At 41.2% G+C, this 22,455-nt stretch overlaps 1 protein-coding gene across 1 annotated transcript in view; it reads left to right on the forward strand.

Annotated features, from left to right (window-relative positions):
* LOC144256075 (syncytin-1-like) overlaps window positions 1–20,825 on the forward strand; it is a 43,056-nt gene extending 22,231 nt beyond the window's left edge. Inside the window, 6 exon segments of the mRNA XM_077801222.1 lie at window positions 16,226–16,316; window positions 16,692–16,796; window positions 17,872–18,042; window positions 18,627–19,516; window positions 19,518–19,647; window positions 20,042–20,825. Of these exon segments, the coding sequence (XP_077657348.1) occupies window positions 16,226–16,316; window positions 16,692–16,796; window positions 17,872–18,042; window positions 18,627–19,516; window positions 19,518–19,647; window positions 20,042–20,179 (1,525 nt within the window). The 3' untranslated portion in view covers window positions 20,180–20,825.
* The last annotated feature ends 1,630 nt before the right edge of the window (window positions 20,826–22,455 follow it).

The following is a 22,455-nucleotide window of genomic DNA, read 5'->3' on the forward strand; positions in this document are numbered from 1 at the left end:
GGACTTGAAGCAGACATGCAGGCCACACAGACTATAAATTTTCTGGAAGCCTTGTGCCAAGAGCACCTTGAGTCTTTGCTTTTATTGAATTGCCATCCATGACAGATGAGAAGTGCACTCTTTTGGTATTTTCTAGAAGGAACCAGCTGCTTCTTTTCTTTTTCTTATTTTTATAGCATTTAAAAAGCAATGATTACCAAACTTCCCCCCGCCAAAAAAAAAAAAAAAATAATGAATAGTTATTGTCAACTACAATGTTCTAGTGAAGCTCACTGCTGCTCTTCCATTTCTTCTTAATTTGAAAGAACAATATCTCTACGTGCAATTACTATGGGGTGTGTTTAAAACATGGGACAATTTGCCCATACTCTGAAGGAAATTACCTCCTTATCACATGGAAGAACTGTCATAGAAGAGTAATGCAGTATTATATTAATAATTTGCAGACTTTTATCTAATCTGCATTCATGAACAGATTATTAGTTTTAAAAAATAAATGGTTAATAAGTCTTTGATCATTGTTTTGATTTTTTTGTTGCTGTTGTTTAAATGTTACTTATCATACTTTTAAAGCTGACAGAACTGATTGAATGTTGATTTTCTTGAAAGTATTTTGAAGGTAGCTTTACAATGACCTATAAAGTGTGCATATATATGCAGACTGACACATATTCTTGATTTGAAATTATGGTATATTATTACTGGTTTTATACAAAATACTGAATAGTAAAATTGTATAATTACATAATTAAAAGTATTAGCCCCCCAAATGGGAGTGGCTTAAGTTGAGGAGTCTTCTGAAATGCTATTCAAAACATAACCTGATTTTATTTTAAATAATAATCATTCATTTGTTATATTCATTAAGACAAATTTTTTACCTTTTCTCTCTCCAAAAAAATTCCATTCCTTCTTAAAAAGTAAATTTTCATTCTTATAGTTTTTATACCTTCCCTTTTTATTGGGTAATGATAAATAACTTATTCCCTGCTCCACTGAATATTCTAGGGTTTGGTGAGAATACATTCTTAAAAGAAATGAAAATATCAAGTTATTCCACTTACTACACTGTGATGAATATGCTCCACAAATATATAAAATTTTACCAAGCTGCGGAAAATAGCCATAAGCAGTACAAAACAATTGCTGATAAATTAGAAAAGTGAGGAGAAAAACATATCAAATGTTAGAACATTAATTAAAATAGTCAAGATAAACATTTATATTCAAAATTTTAAAATTCCTCAAATGGAAATGGATAGGACCAAGAAAAATAAATGAGCCATTTGTATAGATACTTCTATTTTGTTAAAAGTTAATTTTTATCAGATGTTTTCCAGAAAGGAATTGGAGGCAAACACATATAATATCACCAAGACCCTGAAACTTGGCTCATCACCTATCAGCAAAATTCACTGTAGTCTAACATTTTTGGAATTGTTAAAGAAATTTGCCTACAGTGAAAAATTTGCTAAAATGTAAAATTTGTTTAATGCAACTACATACTTGTTATTCCCATGACGCTAGTGTTCTCTTTGATTCACATGCTTACACTAACAAGAAAAAATGAAGTTTTAAACTAATTTAAAACAGTATATTCTGTCTGGGCATGGTGGTGCATACCTGTAATCCCAACAGCTTGGGAGGCTGAGACAGGAGGATCGCAAATTCAAAGCCAGCCTCAGCAAAAGCAAGGTGCTAAGAAACCCAGTGAGACCCTCTCTCTAAAAAAATACAAAACCAACATATTCCATCTTACTCCATTTTTTCTAATTATTGAGAATCTGGATATAGCATTTTAATATAACTCAGGATTTTTATGAAAATTATTAGATATTTTACTTGTGTTGTTTCATCCAGTATATTTGTGAAAACTGCAATTTAAGAATAAACATTGATGTTCCATTTTCTAAAGCTTTCTTAAAACAAAGAGTATTGTGCTTATAGAAGTATGAGAATTTTCTCAGGGTTCATGGAGAGACTTACTAGACAAGATATATTAGCTTTCTGATCTCCAAAAGACCCCAGGATTTATCAAAATTAATTTCAGTCAGCCACAATGGTTCATGTCTGCAATTGCAATAACTCTGGGGTGAGGCAGGACTATTGCAAGTTCAAAGCCATGTTCAGCAACTTATTGAGGCTCTAAACAACTTAGAAAGACCATGTGTCCAAATAAAAAGTAAAAAATGGGCTGAATATGTGGTTCAGTGTCTAAGTGCCCCTGGGTTCAATGCCTGTTACAAAAAAAAAAAATCAATGTAAAACTACATGTAAGACACAAATATCTTTATCATTTCATCATAATTAGCTTTTTAACAAATAAACCTAACAAGAGATAACTATTTTTATTGTCCCACAGGAAATACTTGGCAGGAATTCTTTGGGAAAGAAAGGTCCTTATAAATGTTGCAAGAAATCCTTTGATACAACATAGTTCCCCTCATAGAAGACAGGTAGAATTGTTTTATGTGTGACCAGAAAGCAATTGTTGAAGTGTCCCTTCACACAATATACATTATAAAAAGAAAAAAAATAAATGGTTAAAGACACCCTGTTGAAACTTTCTTTCTGTTATACAGCACACTTAATATTTTTCAAGCTTTAAATATGAATAGGAGAAATCTTGTGTTTTTGTGTCCTGGATTTTATAAGAAATTCTTTTAATATCATAATAAACTTACTTTCTGGAAGGTAAAAATGTAATCAAAGACATTAAACATATCTCTATTTCCTTCACTAAAGTGTATAAACAAAAAAATAGGGGGTGACAGATTCACTCTGATTTAAGGCATAGTTCACTATGCCTTGCATCTGGCACTTGTAAGTGTTCCTGTTTTACTATTATTGTAATTGTCTCTGAATATCTTTTTTATTGCCACCAAAATAAAACAAATAAATAAAAACAAAAACCCATAATACACTCCCACATACACACACAAAGACAAAAAAAAATTACCAAAAATTCTAATAAATTTAGGAAAGAAGTTGGATCAGAGTAAACCAAAAGGTGAATGAAAGGAGAAAACCATAAAATAAGCAGAAGACTCGGGGTAGGACATGACAGGGTAAGATTGGGAAAGAGACATAAATGTGCACTTAAGACACCTAAATGTCAATACCTACTAAAACTGGGGATCCAAATGGGGGCTCTCTGTGCTTCTGAAACAACCATGTATTGCTACTGGGTGGAGGAGCAGTACCTAAAGTTCTCTGTAGAAACTACTCAGTCCTGATTGAGTGGTACGACAGCAGGGAGAAACAATACATGAAATAAGGGGCAGGGCTTGTTCCAGAAGAAGTTCATTTTCAAACGGAGGCTTCATTTCCACACTGGCTGGACCTGCAAGCAGCAGCATGGCAACCCAATCCACATTTTTAGTAGTTCTATAATTGTTCACTATACAACTCCCTCAGCTTCTCTGTGCATTTTAACATTTACATGATAAAAGTTGGAAAAATATGTATTTGAATTATCCAACAATTTTAACTATTATGCAAAGTTTAAATACTAAAAGGTCATACATTGTAAAAGAAATTCATATTCTTGAATATGGTGAAGACAGATACCTACTGAGAACAGAAACCACCAAGCACTGGCCCATGGCTTCCCAAGTTTCTGAACTCTCTCAATTTCTGTACTTGCTTGCCTGGGAACCAACAGTTTTGAGAGTGAGGGCAGTCCATGGACAGTGCTTTGAGCTGTGTTTATACTGTTTTTTTCCCTAATGTCTGTGATATTATGAGATTAATATTTTAAGAGGATAAAATTATATTTATAGTGTATGCTATATGTGTATGTCCAAGGCCCTGTGTTAAATCTCTGTCATCAAAAATGTAAAATAAAAACAGAAGAGAGATGGGCATGGTGGCACATACCTGTCATACCAGCATCTAAGAGGCTGAGGCAGGAGGATCATGAGTTCAAGGCCAGCCTCAGCAACTTAGTGAGGCCCTAACCACTTCAGTGAGACCCTGTCCTGAATAAAATATTAAAAATGGCTGTGGATGAATCCTAAAATCTAGAAGTCACAAAGTTAATCTGCAGAAATGCTAAACCCAGGGGCTAAGTGTATTTGTAGACTATGTAACTCAGGAGGTATCTGAGGACCCAAGGTAGATCTGATAGGGATCCATGCCAGGGCTCAGGACAGGGAGTAGGACACAGTGCTGCTTCCAAGGAGCTTGCAGTTAGTGCAGAGTGCTTCAGCCCAGGCACTATTCACATTCTGAGGCATGGCGTGTGCATTGCAGGAGGTTTAGAAGTGTCCCTGTCATCTACTCACTTGATGATAGTAGCACCTCTGCATAATTATGACAAGCAAAACATTGCCATATGTCTCTCCACAGACAAATCAACTCTATCATGAATGACTGGCATAAGACAAAATATTGATAATCACTATTAACAAGAACTATAATATGCCAAGTAATGATAAACTTTAAAATTCTCATGGAAAAATAACATCCATGGAAATTTCTATATCCTGACAGGCACAGTGGTTTACACCTGTATTACCAGCAGTTTGGGAGTGTGAGGGAGGAGGATTGAAAGTTTGAAGCCAGACTCATCAACTTAGTGAGACCCTAAGCAATTTAGCAATTCCCTGTCTCTAAATAAAATATATAAATGGACTGGAGATGTGGATCAGTGGATAAAATGCCCCCTAGGTTCATTTCCTGGTACAAAAAAATAACTTGTGTTTCTTGCTGGTCACAGTGGCACATACCTATAATCTTAGCATCTGAGGCAATAGGATGACACATTTCAGGCCAGCCTCAGCAACTTGGGAAGACTCTGTCTCAAAATAATAATAATAAGAGGAAGGAGAATCAGAATAGGCTGGGGATGCATCTCAGTGGTAGAGCACTTGCCTAGCACATGCAAGGCCCTGGGTTCCACCTAAATACTGAAAAAAATTACATATCCTAGATGATACTTAAAATGAGAAGGAAAATGATAAGCAACATCTAGACTGTTCCATGACTGTGAAACAGCTCCCAATTGTATTGGGATTCAAAGATGACCAAAATCTATCCAGCAGGATATTTTATTGAATGCTCACAATAGTCTTCCAAATAGTTATTATAGTATGTACTGAGTGGAAAATAAACCAGAATACCCAGAAACATTATTCTTTTCAATATTAGGATGCTGAGGTTGATGCTTAATGTCTCCAAGGCTCATGTCACCATCACCACCACCCACATCCACCAAAATAATACTATCTATGCAGGGGACACACATATGTATCAACTACCTACTGTGCTAAGGTCATCAAATTTTTTAATGCTCATAAATCCGTATGGTATCATTCCTTTTTAAAGAAGGATAAGAAAAATTGGAGATTTAGCCAAAGCTAAAGTGTTATAAATTGGTAGGTGAGGGATTTTTCACTGCATCACAAAAGTGGTTCCTCTTTCCAGCTGCACACACAGGGAGAGAGACATTTAATCCTCATTATTAATAGTTTCTATGTGTGCAAATTTTCCTACCCACCAGATTTAATTTGTAACCTCAAAATCAATGCTCTTGACACCTTCATAGTGCTTTATGAATACACACAGAGCCATGAAAACTTTTAGCCACCAAGTGTGCATGTACCCACCTAGATCATGTCTGACCTTCTTATTATTTCATGGTCACTATCAACATCAAGCAGCATTGATGGTGCAGGACTGAGCTATGCAAAAGACAGAAGACAGGCTACAATTGGGGGCATGCAAGATGACCATCAATAGATAAAGCTGCCTGGGCATCACTGATGTGAGGCTAAAATATTGACACGACAGTCACGTTACCCAGAGTGAGAAAGATGTCAAACCCTTTCCAGCAGCTCTTTTTTTCATTTTTTTTTGGAGGGACGGGGTAACCCAGGATTGAACTCAGGGGCACTTGACCACTGAGTCACATCCTCAGCACTATTTTGTATTTTGTTTAGAGACAAGGTCTCACTGGGATGCTTGGCACCTAACTAAGTTTCTTAAGTTGGCTTTGAACTTGTGATCCTCCTGCTTCAGCCTCCTGAGATGCTGGGATGACAGGCATGCACCACTGTGCCTGGTCTACCCTGTACACTGCAGGGTAAGAAACTGTCACAGGTGAATCCGTAGGCAGCTATGCACCCTTCAGAAGCGCAATCCTCTACACTTTGCTTCAGGCCACTATTACGGTCCACCATTAGGTAGAGATAAGCCCTGGACACCACTGTCCTTTTCTTCCTGAACATGTCCATCCTCCATAGTGTATCCCAGATGGATAACACAACCCAGATTGATGTGGCAGAAATATCTACAATGATACCACTGAGAGAACAAAATATCAACAAAGAATGTTTCCTACATTGCAGCGTCCTGATGGTTCACAGTAAGAAGAAATGCCATTTCTTTGCCTAGAATGATGAAAGGAAAAATAATCTTCAAATTAAGACATTTTCATTTTCAAGGCACTGATCTACATTATTTGGTGACAAAAGGAGCACTGCTATGAAGAAGAGGGCCCTAGGGGGTAGCTTGAGAAATAACTCAAAAGTGTACAGTTGGGGTGGAGTATGAGTGTCTGAGTGATGGAGGGGGCTGGGGATGTGCTAGGGGGGTGGTGCATACCTGTAATTCCAGCAGCTCAGGGGGATGAAGAAGGAGGATGGCAACTTCGAGGCTAGTCTCAGCAATTTAGTGAGGCTTTAGGCAACTCAGTGAGTCCCTATCTCAAAATAAAATACAAGAAAAGGGCTGGGTATGTGGCTCAGTGGTTAAACACCATGGGGTTCAATCCCTGGTATAAGAATTAAAAAATGGCTTATATAGAGTAAACAATGTGATAAAGACAAGTGTTTGGTTCCTCAGAATTCCACAGTGGCTGATTCCAGGGAGAAAATCAGCTATAGGTAAAACTTAATTATGATTTTGGAGGCCCTTGGAGACTCCTGTGTGAAGAGAGTGATGTATGCTTGGCACAGTCTGGGGAAAGAGGGATGCCTGTGGGAGAGGAGACACAACCAGGAGGAGTGTGTGGCTTTTAAGGGGTAATTCTGGACTCTCAAAGGGAGGAAGGAACCTATTTCCCCCACCTACAGCTGCACCTGCTTGCAAATGGGACAGAGCAAAGGATTTAGTCAAGTTTAGCTGATTTAGACTGTGCTCTTGTTTGACTTTTTCTAACTTAAGGAAACTTCAAATTAGCAATGTTGAAATTTTGCTGAGAGGTGACAGTATAGTTTTGAGTCCACAGCATGAACCCTGAAACCAGGCTGTGTGGGTGCCCATGGAAATTCTGTCACTTACAACCCATGTAACCTTGGACCAACTTCTTGAACTCTATGAACTTCAGTTTTCTCCTTTCAAAAGAGGTTCTATGCCAGGCATGGTGACACACCAGTAATCCCAGAAGCTCTGGAAGCTTAGGCAGGAAGACTGCAAGTTAAAACAAGCTCAGCAACTTAGCAAGGCCCTAAGCAACTTACTTAGCAAGACCATGTCGTTAAATAAAATATAAAAAGAGCTGGGGATGTGGCTCTGTGGTTATAACAAAAGAGCTTGGGATGTGGCTCTGTAGTTAAGTTCCCCAGGGTTCAATCCCTGGTACCAAAAAAACAAGTTACAGTGATGTTTAAATGAACAAATATACCTAAACCACTTAGCACAGTACCCCAGCACACAAGTGGTATTAATTAGTTGTGTGAGTTTATAAGCTTGTACTGGCTCCAAAGAGTCATATGCTAACATGTCTCCCCAATTCCAAACTGAGTGTTATCAGTCATTACAGCAATAATTTGTTATATGTTTACCATCATAAGGCACATCAAGAATTTTTAATATATAACTAAAGCACAGACTGGTTTATTTCAATTCTTTGCTTTTCTATAGATGACATAAACATTTAGAGGTTGCCCCCCAATCCTCAGCCCACCAACCAATACTCTTGTGCTCTTCAACCTACAATAAAAGGATGCCCACAGGAGGTTAAAAACATTGTATTGAAAATGCATTCAATACACTTAACCTACCAAATATCAAATCTCAGCCTGGCTTGCCTTAACCAAAGTCCAGTGGTGTGAGTCTACTGCAGAGCAAAATCACTGACACCATACCTCTTTTTGTCGTGAGGGGGTACTGGGGATTGAACTCAGGGGTGCTCAATCACTGAGCCACATCTCATCCCTATTTTGTATTTTATTTAGAGACAGAGTTGCACTGAGTTGCTTAGGGCCTCGCCAAGTTGGTAAATCTGGACTCAAACTTGTGATCTTCCTGCTTCAGCCTCCCAAGCTGCTGGGATTACAGGTGCAGGCCTGCACCCCTGTGCCCAGCATAGAGCTCAATTTATAACACAGTGTGGTACACCTCATGGAATTCACTGAATATTGAACTCAAAGTGAAAAAAAAATAGAGTGGTTGCCAAGATCTGCTCTCACATCACTGTAAAGTTGAAATATTTTAAGTCAACCCATCGTAAGGTGGGGGCATCTCTATTTATGGAGTGCTATCAATCTGTATAGCACAGACTCGCTCATTATAGGGTACAGAAATATCATGAAGGTCCAAATAACAATCTCCCTAACCTATTTCACAAAGATAAAGCCATGAGGAAGAATCAAACTCACCCCCACTCCCTGCCCATCAACCTCTGCTCATCTCTTAACTTAAAGGAAGAGCAAGCAGGAATCTGTCACCAGCGAGCTGGAGAGAATTTCTTTGTCTGGAATCATGCTTAGTACCACCAAACTTGGCCCTGAGGCTGTGTCATCTGCTGCTCTACCTGTACTCCTACTAGATACAAACCTAGCAAAACCATCATGGACCATAGGAGGGGCACACAGAACCCCATTCACGATCTGAGTAAGAATGTATCAGGACTCCAGAGTAAGAATGTATCAGGACTCCAGAATGTGTCAAAGTGCTTTTTCTACCACTTTCTACCACTGGGAGATATTCATTTCACCATTTTTAGCTGTGTCTTATGATGTAAGCTACTTGAAATTGTGCATGATACATTAATCACAACATCTAAGGATTATAGAGAATATATTCTTCTAAGCACTTTTTCTAACTCCTTTTTGCAACCCTGTGAAGTATATTGGTAATATTCCACTTGACAGGAGGAAAAGCTGAGCTTTAATAAATTAATTTGTGGGCTGGAGTTGGGGCTCAGTGGTAGAGTGCTTGCCTAGCACAAGTGAGGCACTGGGGTTCAATCCTCAGCACCACATAAAAATACATAAACCAGATAATGCTATTGAGTTCATCTACAACTTAAAAACTATTTGTAAAAATGTCTCTAGTAAGACACTAACTCACACAAATATGCAGATCAAATGTCTCTGTGACTTAAAACTGCTCCCTAGCTGGGCATGCCTGTAATCCCAGCAGCTCAGGAGGCTGAGGCAGGAAGTCGGCAAGTTCAAAGCCAGCCTCAACAACTTAGCAAGGCCCTTAGCAAGTCAGGGAAATCCTGTCTCTAAATAAAATACAAAGGGACAGGGCTGGGATGTGGCTCAGTAGTTGAGTGCCACTGAGTTCAATCCTAGGTACAAAAAAAAAAAAAAGAAAAGAAAAGAAAAACAAAAAAAAAAAGAAAGTAAAAGAAAAGGCTGTCTTCCAACTCCCTTCCTCTTGGGTAATGAAAAATTTCACATGTATTAGAGATGACTTTTTTCTCACTTGAAAAGTGGCTGCAGCATCCTTCAGAGCAAAAATACTTCACCTCCCCAAAAAAGTGCAGGCACAAACTAGATTCACTAGGAATCTGTGCCTCAATGAAACCTGAGGGGGATATGATCATACTTTCCAATTCACAAAATGTTTTATGTCATCTGCACAGTCAAATGCAAAAGAAAAAAAACTGGGGATTATCCACACAACAGACAGCAGGCTTTAGTGTTAAAATCCCAGCTCTTATCCCTGCCCCCACCAATAAAAATTCATGGCAAGAACTTACATCAGAAACTGCAAGATTCTTGCTGAAACTGTATATGCTAATCAAGGACAAACTGTGAAAAGTGATAACCCATCTAAAAATTTGCTTAAATAGACACCAATCATGTTTGTTTTTAGCATTCCATGGCTAATCTGCAGGTTACATCAGTTGAGGTCACATAGAATTTATACACCCATGTGTAGAAGTGGAATTAAAAAGTTATGTTTAGCTGGGTGCAGTGGTGCACACCTGTAATCCCGGCAGCTGTGAAGGCTGAGGTAAGTGGATTGCAAGTTCAAAGCCAGCCTCAGCAACTTAGTGAGACCCTGTCTCTAAATAAAATAGAAAAATGGTTGGGGATATAGCTCAGTGGTTAAGTTCCCTTGGGTTCAATTTCAGGTATAAAACAAAACAGGAAAAAAAAACTTGTTTAAAATATGTGGATTGATAAAATAAAAACATTCATTCTTCAACTTTGAAGAGGGGAGAATCCTTGTCAAAATGCCAAACAGTGTTTGTGAGGGGTGAATAAGAGGGGATTTTTTGGCTTATCAGACCCCAGTAAAATTCTGCTCAGAAATTCATTTTACCAATTAATTAAGAGTTGCTCAGATAGTGTGAAAACAATTTACTAGAAATGGATATCAGAGATAACAGGTTTGTAGCTGTAACTCCACTCCACTCCTTTGAGGCACAAACTTCTGGTACATTTTCTCCAGGGCAAGCACTACCTAGCATTCTAGCTTTTAACAAAATGATTCCAATTTTCTTTATGACTATGGAATTATAGAAGAAGGGAATCAATAGATCTTAAGTGATATGCCAACAGGTCATGATCAAGTATAGTAAGTTCCTGTCTTCTATTTCAGTCTCAATTTATGTGTTAGGTTCTGAAAAGGTGTTAAGAAATATTTGTTTCCAAGCCAAAGGGACATGACATAAGCTCCATCTGTTGGTGGTAGACAGAGTCTTAGTTCAGTGGCAGGCTTGAAAGTTTCTTTCTTTATAGGATTCATGATAGTCTGACTGATATATTTCATTCAGCGTACCCTCCCCTTGCACCCCTTCATCTCTCCCTCTGACCCCTTTGTCTATGCTACAGTTATGGTATATGCATTTTCAAATATACCACAACAAAACCCACTATTCTATATAATTAGCATATACAAAAAATCCCCCCTTTACAGGGGATTGAATCCAGGGACACTTAACCACTAATCCACATCCCCAGCCCTTTTTCATATTTTATTTAGAAACAGGGTCTCCTCACTGAGTTGCTTAGGGACTTGCTTTTACTGAGGCTGGCTTTGAACTTGCAATCCTCCTGCCTCAGCCTTTAGAGCCACTAGGATTACAGGTATGCACAACCACGCCTGACTGAGAACTATATTTTTTAGGAGAGGGGTCAAGGTACTAGAGTGCATGTTACAAGAGCAGCCCCTTGTTCTTCTTTTGCTGACATACTTCAGTGTGCTCTCATTTCTAGCAGCCCTTGCTTGCAAGGCTTTATGGAATCCGCCAGGTTTTGACGCAGCTGTTAGCTAAAGTCACCACCAAAAGGGAAAGGAAAAAAATTCCAGTGTGCTCATTGCATTCCCAGGATTCGCCCTTGCTCTGTTCCACGTGTTCTCTGGCTGAAAGGCTGCCCACAGAGCAACCTGCTTTATAATCCAGAGACTGGGGAGGCTTCAAGCTGCAAGTCATATATTAGCAAAGAGGATTCATCTCATCACTGCAGCCCAACAGATGCACACAAACTTCAGACTTACTGCAGATGCTATAAGTGTGCTCCCAATTTGCTTTTTCACTATTGGTGCCTAATGGAGAGGAGAAATAATGCCACCGATATTTTAGGCTCACACTACCTAAGGATTCAAGGAGGCTGCTGGGCTCCATCTCCAATGATAAAAGGATCGGAAATGAGGAAGAGAGAAATATTCTGAGCCTGTGCTGTCTGATCTCTGCCACAAAACTTCAACCCTGCCATCAGCTGCAAACACATATGGGCATGGGCACTGGAGATCCAGTGAGATACTGTGATAATTACTTACTTGTGTGTGGGAAGGGTGGATGAAAAGCTACACATATTTGGAGTTTCAACAATAATTTTAAACAATGGCATGACATCCTTGGAAACAGAACCCCATGCCTCTAAACTTAAAGGACATGGGTAGACACTTGCTTAGAATAAATCAATTTGGATGGGTACAGCCACTCTGGAAAGCAGTATGGAGATTCCTCAGAAAGCTTGGAATGCAACCACCATTTGACCCAATGAAACCACATGGTATCTCATCAAATAGTGTGCACTGTTATATGTAATAGTAAATTTGGGAAATAACCCAAATATTCACCTATAGGATATCCATCACAAAATTATGGCACATGCATGCTGGTGGCAGGCCTTCCCTGGCCCCTGGGGCTCAGCCCCGAGTTTCTTGTTCTGCATGTCAAAGTGGCCAGCTCACAGGGTTGTGATGCAGGCTTGCGGTTTCATGTTTATCTGCCTCAGACATATGTGCCTTTTTGGGAACATCTTGGCCTTCTCGGAGCTTTCTGATAAGGGACGGTCACGGTAACCCAAGAGTAGCAGGTGTTATTCCTCCTCTGTTTTGGCTAAATTTCCACTGCAGTTATAGAAAGTATATAAGGGAACAAACTTGGATAATAAACGGCACACATGCCTCCTCCTGGATGAAGAACCTTGGTGTCCTGTGATTTTTTTTTTTTATTTTTTAACCTCGACGTCTCTCGCCGGACTCGGTTCCCGTTAGCCGGACGCGGCATCTGGAGGTCCTCACTGAGGTCCGGAAAGCAGAGGTAAGCGGACGAGGCTCACCTTCTAAGGGAGAAGGGGGAGGATTGGTATAAAGATAATTTAAAAGAGACAGGGTACGTACCATGGGTAACTCAACAGCGAAACTTCGTCTGGCCAACGAAGTTAAAGAACTGTTAAGCAAACAAGGAACAGGAATAAAAACCAAGACAGCAACCGAATTCGTTGAAGCTATAGCCCAGGCTTGTCCTTGGTTTCTGACAGGAGGCTTTCTTAATAACAGTGATTGGGATTTGATAAAGCAGGATATCCAAAAGTTGTTGAGGGACCAGGGTCCGGATAGAGTCCCGATTGCTACTTTCTCCCTATGGAGATTGGTAAAGGATGCTCTTTTAACTGATAAAGTAAAGATTAAGGAGCAGCTTGCTGAATGTGAACAGGCCCTTAATCAGGTCCAGGAAGAGCAAATGGCAGAGTTCTTACCCCTTTCCCATTATTCTTTCACATCTCCTTCTTCATTCTTAGATCCACCCTAGCTGCTCTCAACCCTGCCTTCTCATCTTCCCCCTCCCTACCAGGCCCACAGAAAAGTCTTAACTGACCTTCTCCAGAATATTCACCATGGCTTATTTTAGGACTTTCAGCAAAAGAATCTCTACAAAAGTTCAATGTAGATAAACTTCCTATTTTCATGTTGCTCTGTTTTATTTGGCTACTGTCTGAAAAAATCAGCACTCCAGGCGCTGGACACTCCCTTACTAGTTTTCCACAAAAATATGTAAACAAGGCCTCTGGCCTTGAGCTGGGCTTCACAGTGCTGACTACATTTCTAAGATAAGGGAGTTACTAACTGGGCTCCATGGTTACAGCTGGCAGGAGGAAGAACTGGAAAGGGAGATAGAGGAACTGGAGGGTCGATTGAAAAAGTCAAGATTTAAAGCACCTATGGCCCCGATCGATGCTGAGCTCCCTCCTTATAACCCCGATTGGCATGAGGACAACCTCAGAAGGTGGGGGGTGTTCAGTGGCAGCCTAAGACGGCCCAAACTTTTCCAGTAATTGAAAACCTGGATGCCAATGGACAGCTGGCCAGAGTGCATGTTCCTTTAGCCTTTAAGGATATTAAACAACTAAAGGAGGCAGTTACTAATTACGGAACCCATGCCCCCTTTACATTGACTCTCTTCGAGTCTTTCTCTGCCAATCAGCTGACACCTAGTGACTGGCAACAGCTTTGCAGGGCTGTGTTGTCCGGAGGGGATTTTTTGTTGTGGAAAAGTGAAAATCAAGAGAGGTGTCTCGAGCTAACCCGAGTCAATCAAGACGCCGGCTTCCCACGGCGTAACCTTGAAATGTTAACAGGCTCGGGACAATATGCTATCATAAATCAACAAGTTAATTATGATCCTGGGGTCTATGCTCAGATAGCTACAGCAGCCGTTCAGGCTTGGAAGGCTCTACCTATTTCAAATGCTGAAACAAAAATTTCAAAAATTGCTCAAGGACCCTCTGAGCCTTATTCTGACTTCATTGCCCGATTGATGCAGATAGCAGGAAAAATATTCCCTAACTTGGAACAAGCCATGCCAATCATTAAGCAATTGGCTCTTGAAAATGCAAATTCCTATTGCCAAAATGCCATTAAATCTACCAGAGCAAAGAGTGTTGATGACATGATTCGAGCTTGTAAGGATATTGATGGAGCTCATATTACTGGACAGGTTCTGGCCGCTGCCCTCAAAACGGGAAGCCAAGGTGTACGGGGCAATCCAGGAATGGAATGGTGCCCCAGGGAGTGGGCGGCTTCGTCACCTCCCACGGACCAACCCCTTTCTATCTGTAGACTCCCCAGGGGAACGCCAGGAAGTGCAGGATGTACAGCTGCAACCGCAGGTCGCAGAGACAGAACAAGCTGCTACTGCAGTAAGATCTTGGCCAGGCGGGGAAAAATGCAGACAAAATCAAACAAAATGCAATCGACTAGGAAAACTTGGGAAACTTTTGCCCCGAAAACGGGCAGCAGACTCCATGTTGTTTGCATCACCATGGTAACCATGGGGTGCCTGGCCAGAAGAGCAGCTTCCTGGTCCCACCTCCCACACTTTTGCGGGCTTCTGATTGGTTCTTCCACAGTCACTCAGACAGGACTTCTAGTCCCGCCTTCTAGCCACCAACTGTACTGCTGTGTTTCAGATTTCTACCAGAGCTGCTCAGAGCCTGTATTTTTAAAAAATGCCTACCTGTAAATGCTAACAAAAGATATCCTTTTCAGACAAAATTTAATTCCACAGGTTTCTATGTTACAGTCCTAAATTTAAACTAGTTCTAAGTTAAATAACCTGACTTTTTCTTTATAGTTGTGTTACTAAATAATGTTCTATTGATGAGAGATATCAAATATGCTTTCTTTATATTTTACTTTTAATTTTGGAGGTTATGAGGATGCATTTGCTCGCCACAGGAACAAGCCGGCAAAGTTCCTGTGATGACCAAAAAATCCTTATTTTCATTGCTAACTATAAAAATAAAAATGTATACTCAAGGATCTTATTTCAGTTACATCAAGTGACGTCACATAGAAGAGTGCACTCCTAGTTAAAAATAAATTAAAATGGATCCAAATATTTTAAGACCACGTGGTTACATAAAGTTAATACAATTATAAGTTATGTTCTTATTCTTAATATATATATTTTTAGATATTTAGATAACCTATATTTGTTAATCTATAAATTAATTAGTACATGCCTATTGATTAGTTAATATTTATTTGCCTAATTGTTTTTCTTCAACAGGAAGCCCATAATTTATGTTTTATATTTACATTTATCAGATACTCTGCCTTTTCAGTTACAGATATTTGAGATAAATGTGTTTACTATAAATTTGCTTTTAAGTGAAAATACAATCAAGTAGTTTCTAATTCTCAAAGTTACTGTTTAAACTCATAAGATAATAAATTATTATAATTATTTCTACAAAATATCTAAGGGTTTTAACTATATTTTCATTGATGTTTCTTATCAAAGTATAATAATTTGTTTATAGATTCTAAGGTTTTCAGAAATTGTTCCAAAATATTAAAAAAAAAAAAAGAAAAAGATGCTTCAACAAAGAAAAAGCACACATGGATCCTAAAAAGAAGAAAGAAATCATCTTTGGGTAAAACAAGGTCTTTATATTCATTTTCCTAAGTAAAAAAGATTTTTATATTGTTATCTAAACAGATGATGTAAAAAGTTAGAGCAATTAAAAAAGAGATTTATATATACTAAACTGACTATAATTAATTTAAGGGTATTTCAGGTTATTTTCCTAATTTAACTATACTAATGTGAGCTAAAATTTTGTCCATATTTTGACATGATAAACACCTATTAAAATGTAAGTTTATTTCTTTAAAGAAAGATCCTTATTGCCTAATAATTCTTACTGTTTAAGATAAAGATTAATTTTGGTAAATAAATTCACATTGTTGATTAAACATTAAGTATATTGAACTACTAACGTAAACCCCTGTATGACCTTTTGAGAGGAGACCCCTTACCCACCTCCCCGCAAAAACCTACTCCAGAAGCCTTAAAGGCACTTAGATTGATAGAGACAGCCTTACAAGAGATGCAGGTAATGCAGGTGGACTACTCCCAGTCCTTGTTATTCATTGTTCTGCTGTCAAAACTCACCCCAACTGGAGTTTTTTGGCAGACTGGTCCTATTTATTGGGTTCACTTACCTGCATCCCCCTCTCGGGTCTTGATACCTTTCCATGATCTGGTAATACAATTAGTTTGGAAAGCAAAATATCTAGGAGATGCCTTGTTTGGGAAAACCTTTGATGTTCTCATATTACCATATAATCAAGACATTCTTTCTAAATTAAGACAGGAACATGATCTCTGGTGTCTCTTCTTCTGTAGTTTCATGGGACAGGTTGACAATCATTACCCTAAAAGCAGGCTCCTTGAAAGTCTAAAAACATGTCCAATAATTTTCCCAAAGATCCTAAAACAGGACCCTATTCCAGGCGCACAAACCGTCTTCACTGACGGGGCCAAAAATGGATTTGCTGTCGTCTCGGATGGGACCCAGGTCATCCGCAAAAAGGTGACTGATTGCTCAGCCCAAAAGGTGGAAGTTGCAGCCTTAACATTGGCCTTACAGACCTATAGCTCGGTGCCCCTTAATGTTTTCACAGACAGTCTCTATATCGCCAGGCTAGCCTCCGCGATTGAGACAGCACCTTAAATTGGAAAACAATCCACTATCATGGACCAACTACAGACAGTACAGCTTCTTATATGGGCTAGGGCAGATCCCCTCTTCATAGGTCACATTAGAAGTCATTCTGGGCTTCCAGGCCCTCTGGCGGCGGGCAACGCCGTGGCAGACGCTGCCACACATGCCACTAACCATGTATATACAATAACTGAGTATGATAAGGCCCTCCAGCTTCATAATAAATTTCACCTAAATGCACAATCCTTACGCTTCCGCTCAGGATGTTCCCGGGATCAAGCTTTAAAAATTGTCTCCCTATGCCCTACTTGTGCATCTTTTATCCATTCCCCTTCTCTGGGAGTCAACCCAAGGGGCCTTCAGCCAAATGACATCTGGCAAACTGATGTAACTCATATTCCTAGTTTTGGAAAGTTGTCCTTTGTACATGTCAGTATAGACACATTTTCTGGGTTTATCTCTGCTACTTTACATTCAGAAGAAAAGGCTAAAGATGTGATACAGCACTATGTAAAAACCTTTTCCTTCATGGGAACCCCCCAATGCATAAAAACAGATAATGGCCCAGCTTATACTAGTCAAACCTTCCAAAAATTTTGCTCACAGTGGGATATTATACACAAAACAGGAATCCCATATAACCCCCAAGGACAGGCCATTGTAGAACGGGCCCATCAACATCTTAAAACCTATTTGCAAAAAACAAAAGAGGGAGAAATATACCAGAGTTGTCAGGGACCACATGCACTGTTAAATATAACTCTGTTCACTTTAAATTTTTTGCTCACAGACGCTGAAGGCCGTACAGCGGTGCAGCGTCACTTCTCCTCTCCCACCATGCAAAAGGCACAAATAAGGTGGAAGGATTTATCTACAGGAAAGTGGCAATCCCCTGCTCCACTCTTGGCTAGAGTGAGAGGAGCTATATGTGTCTTCCCTCCAGGGACGGGAAAAACCCATTTGGGTCCCGGAACGCTGCACGAGACCGGTGGACATAGACTCAGGAAGGAGCGACGACCCTGGGACTTCAGGTTCAACCATTTTCGCTTCTCCAAAGGAGCGACAGAATGAGTTTTGCGGGTTGGATCTTCCTTATAACAGTCCTGGTATGCAGGCCTGTGGATGCAGGAATGGGTCCCCCACCAGGTAATATCTATCAACATCTTTTTGGGACCCCCTGCGAGTGCAGGGAAGGGATTTGGAATCAGGCCCCCAGTAGCTGGATTCAGACGGCTGATTGTGTAACCAAAGTAGCCTACCTCTGGGCTGAAGTTCATCAACAAATTGGGGGATTTCACCCACCCTAAGTGGGTATGCATGAACAAACCAAAGATTAACCCCCCCTAGTCCAGAAAAAACCCTCAGTAACTGCTCCACAACTTGCACTTATACCTCAGCAGTTCATGTCTCTTGCTATGAGACGGCCTCGATTTGTGTACACAAGGGACGACAGTATTTTGAGGCCAGATTGACCGAGACCCGGTCTGGGGAGGGGGTGGGAGTGACTTCTCACTTCACTCCGTTTCTTTTTGGCCAAGGGGGAGTTGAATCTAAACTCCGGTTGGCTGGGTGCCAGGGTCAAGTCAGTAAGCCCTTCTGTTGGCCCACTGCAGCCCCTACAGGGATCTCTGATGGGGGGGGGGGGAACCTACTGATTCTGTTAAACATCTTCAAGTTATCAAGCTCTTGAAACCACAGGTCCCTGACCTCATATACCACCCCTTGGTGCTGCCTAAGTCTCAGCTCCCAGATCTGGATGCCAATACGTGGGATATCTTAAAAACCACCCTTTTCTTACTTAACAACTCTGATCCCACGCTTGCTAGTGACTGCTGGCTCTGCATCACAACAGGGGCAGTCATGCCCGTGGCGGTTCCTATCAATGCCACCACATCTGATGATGAGACCTGCCAGCCCGGGCTGCCTTTCAAGGTCCAACCTATGGGCACTTTCACAGAATGTCTCCTGGGTATGATGCAAAATAACACCTATGATGTTGATGTTGGAGTGACTTCCTTTGGAAACCGGTCAATCTCAATAACCAAGAATTATTCCTCACCCACTCCAGCCCTCTGCCCCCCTAATGGCACTGTTTTTATGTGTGGTGGGAACTCTGCCTTCCCCCAACTCCCTGCAAATTGGACAGGTGTCTGTGTCCTCGCCTTGCTCCTCCCTGATATAACAACCATTGTCCCTGGGGATGAGCCCTTACCTATTCCCAGTCTAGACACCCTAGTAAAAAGGCACAGGCAAGTTATACAGGCTCTACCGCTACTCGCCACACTGGGGATAATGGCTGCTGTGGGCACAGGAACAGCTGGACTGGGTACAGCAATACATTCTTACCGCCGTCTATCTCAGCAGCTTATAGATGATGTGCAGACCCTATCTGGCACTATTGGGGACCTACAAGACCAAATTGACTCTTTGGCAGAAGTAGTCCTTCAGAATAGGCAAGGCCTAGATCTGCTGACCACCAATCAGGGAGGGATTTGCTTGGCTTTGGGAGAAAGGTGCTGCTTCTATGCCAATAAATCGGGCATAGTTCGCACTAAAATCAAGGAGCTTCAAGAAGACCTAGAGAAAAGAATTATTTGAGAACCCTCTTTGGACTGGGATGAATGGGTTCCTGCCCTACCTTCTTCCCCTCCTGGGGCCCTTACTGAGTCTTCTTTTGATTGCAACATTGGGACCTTTTTCCTTGCTCTGCTTTTTGAGGGTTAGGGTTTTTGATTAGTGAATTTCAATTTTGTTTTGTACTGTCTTGTTCACTACTCTTCTTTCCATGTTTCCCTCTTTCTCTTTTCCTTTGCTAACAGCCAAATTTGACTGTTCTCTTTCACTCTTCTTTGAATTTTCACTTCTACTTTTTTCTCCTCCCTCTTCATAAGCAACCCATCCTATAACACCACTGCATTTTCCCTATTCACTTCTTGAAATGGCAAAGAGTTTTCTACCCTCTTACCTCTTAGTCTTTCATCTTAATCATCTCTATTCCTGATATCTCTTAACATTAGTTGGTTTATATAATGCAAGGGCCCACCACCAATGTTATAGCAATACTTAATACAGTGGAAATCGCAGACAATACCTACTGCTTGACCTTATGCCAGACTGTTGCAAATAGGATAACTCAATTCATTAAGGACCAGATTAACATTTTAACCTCCAAGCCAATACAGGTTCACTATCAACGCCTGGAGATGGATGACTCCGCCCACGAGGTGTACTTACGACCCATCCGGAGATGAGATGTAGATGGACAGGAGCCAATACCCAGCCCTCCTATGTGCCTGCTTTTGCCCAGGTCCCTAATTACCCTGCTGACTTGGTGCCGTCATCCCAGACCCTTACGTTCAGAAAGCTCCCTGGTCATAGCTATCCCACTGGCAAAGATTATGACTGGGATCCGCAGTTGTGTCCTGCTGGCCATGACATCCTAACTGAAAAGTGTTCATTTACTAGGACAAGAGCTGATCTTGTAGTACCCAGTGACGGGCAACTTCCACGCTTGCACTGCAACCTAAGCCAGGGGAATGGGGCCTCCCCAGAGACGGGTAAGCAGTGCAGGGGCGGTGGACGACCTAAGACAGGGGCTACTTGATTCCCTTTGACATGCAAAAAACTAAAGAGGGGGACTTGCTGGTGGCAGGCCTTCCCTGGCCCCTGGGGCTCAGCCCCGAGTTTCTTGTTCTGCATGTCAAAGTGGCCAGCTCACAGGGTTGTGATGCAGGCTTGCGGTTTCATGTTTATCTGCCTCAGACATATGTGCCTTTTTGGGAACATCTTGGCCTTCTCGGAGCTTTCTGATAAGGGACGGTCACGGTAACCCAAGAGTAGCAGGTGTTATTCCTCCTCTGTTTTGGCTAAATTTCCACTGCAGTTATAGAAAGTATATAAGGGAACAAACTTGGATAATAAACGGCACACATGCCTCCTCCTGGATGAAGAACCTTGGTGTCCTGTGATTTTTTTTTTTTATTTTTTAACCTCGACGTCTCTCGCCGGACTCGGTTCCCGTTAGCCGGACGCGGCACATGCATATGTGGAAATTCTATGTTACCATTAAAAACGCACCCACTTGTAATCCCAGCCACTCAGGAGGTGGAGGCAGGAGTAAAAAGAGTTCAAAGCCAGCCTCAGAATCTTAAGAGAGACCCTAAGCAACTCAGTGAGACCCTGTCTCTAAATAATATATTTAAACAGGCTGGGGATGTGGCTCAGTGGTTAAGCACCCTGGAGTTCAATCCCCAGTACCAAAAACAGAAAGAAAGAAATGAGACTCATTTCACATACACATTCACACACAGTCACTGTCATGATAAGGAAAGACCCAAATGGAAGGATGAGATAGAAATGATAAATATATTTGTAGAAAAGCCAACACATGTACGCATACATATTTCAATACTTAGATGAAAAGTTAGGAAAAGATGTACTTCACAGGTCCCAAAAATGAAGTATGGCTTCTGCTTTTGGCTTTCTGCATTTCTGAAATATCAGATTTTCTTTGAACCAACATAAGTTGTCTCTCAGTATCTGTGTAGGTTTGGTTCCATGACCCACCTAACCAAATACCAAAATCTGTGGAAGCTCAACACTCACATAAAATGGGATAGACTTTGCATAGGACCCACCTACAATCTCCCATATAATTTAAATCATCTCCAGACCACTTATAAAACATCCAATAGAGTGCCTACACAATACTTCACTCGTGTGCATTTAGGGTGTTATGTAGGATGTAGTCATTTCAAGTTTTGCGTTTGGAGAGTTTCTAGAATTTTGATTTTGAGGAAAGTTTCTGGAATTTTTGCTTTCTAATTGTTTTTATTCTTTTTTAATCTGTGGAGGCAATTTTCTCAGAGGTCCGACATCTCTTAATCTTAAAGCAGTTTTGAGGGCAGGTAGGGTCCAAATCCGTTCCAGTTTCAAGCCCTTTGTTGGATACTCAGTATCAAGGCATCAGTAATTATTGGTTCCATGAGTATAATTAGAGAAGCAGAACAATCAGTTCTTCCCCAAAATCCCAGAAAGCAACTCCCGTTGTGGGGTGCTCTCAAGAGCTCGGAAGAGTGTAGAGACACTGTGAGGAGCCTTGCGCTACAGGGAAGGACCATGGTGCGTGTGGTCAAGGGCCTGGCCAAGGGCAGAGGGACCAAGCTCTTCAAAAATCAAGGCAGGGCCGCACTCCTCAAGAATCCTCATCCCAGCCCCACTGCCACTAGTCAGGCGATTCCGGGCATGTGCAAGGCTCCTTACAGCTCCTAAGAAGCGGCTCAGGCAGCAGGTGGAGGGGCGGCGATGGCGGCGATGGCAGCGGCAGCAGAGGTGGCGGGAGGCAGGGCCTTGGCCGCCAGGGCAGCAGCGGGATGCCGGGCACTGGCAAGTGGGGCTGCGTTGGCGGCGGCTGTAGGCGGGTTGGAGGCAGCAGCTGCAGGTGGAGCAGCGGTCGTGTCGGCAACAGCAGCAGGCGCTGCAGCATGTGGAGCGGCGGCGGCGGCACCGAGGCTGAGGAGGCAGCATT

This window comes from Urocitellus parryii, chromosome 7 (genome assembly GCF_045843805.1).
Source record: "Urocitellus parryii isolate mUroPar1 chromosome 7, mUroPar1.hap1, whole genome shotgun sequence".
NCBI lineage: Eukaryota > Metazoa > Chordata > Mammalia > Rodentia > Sciuridae > Urocitellus > Urocitellus parryii.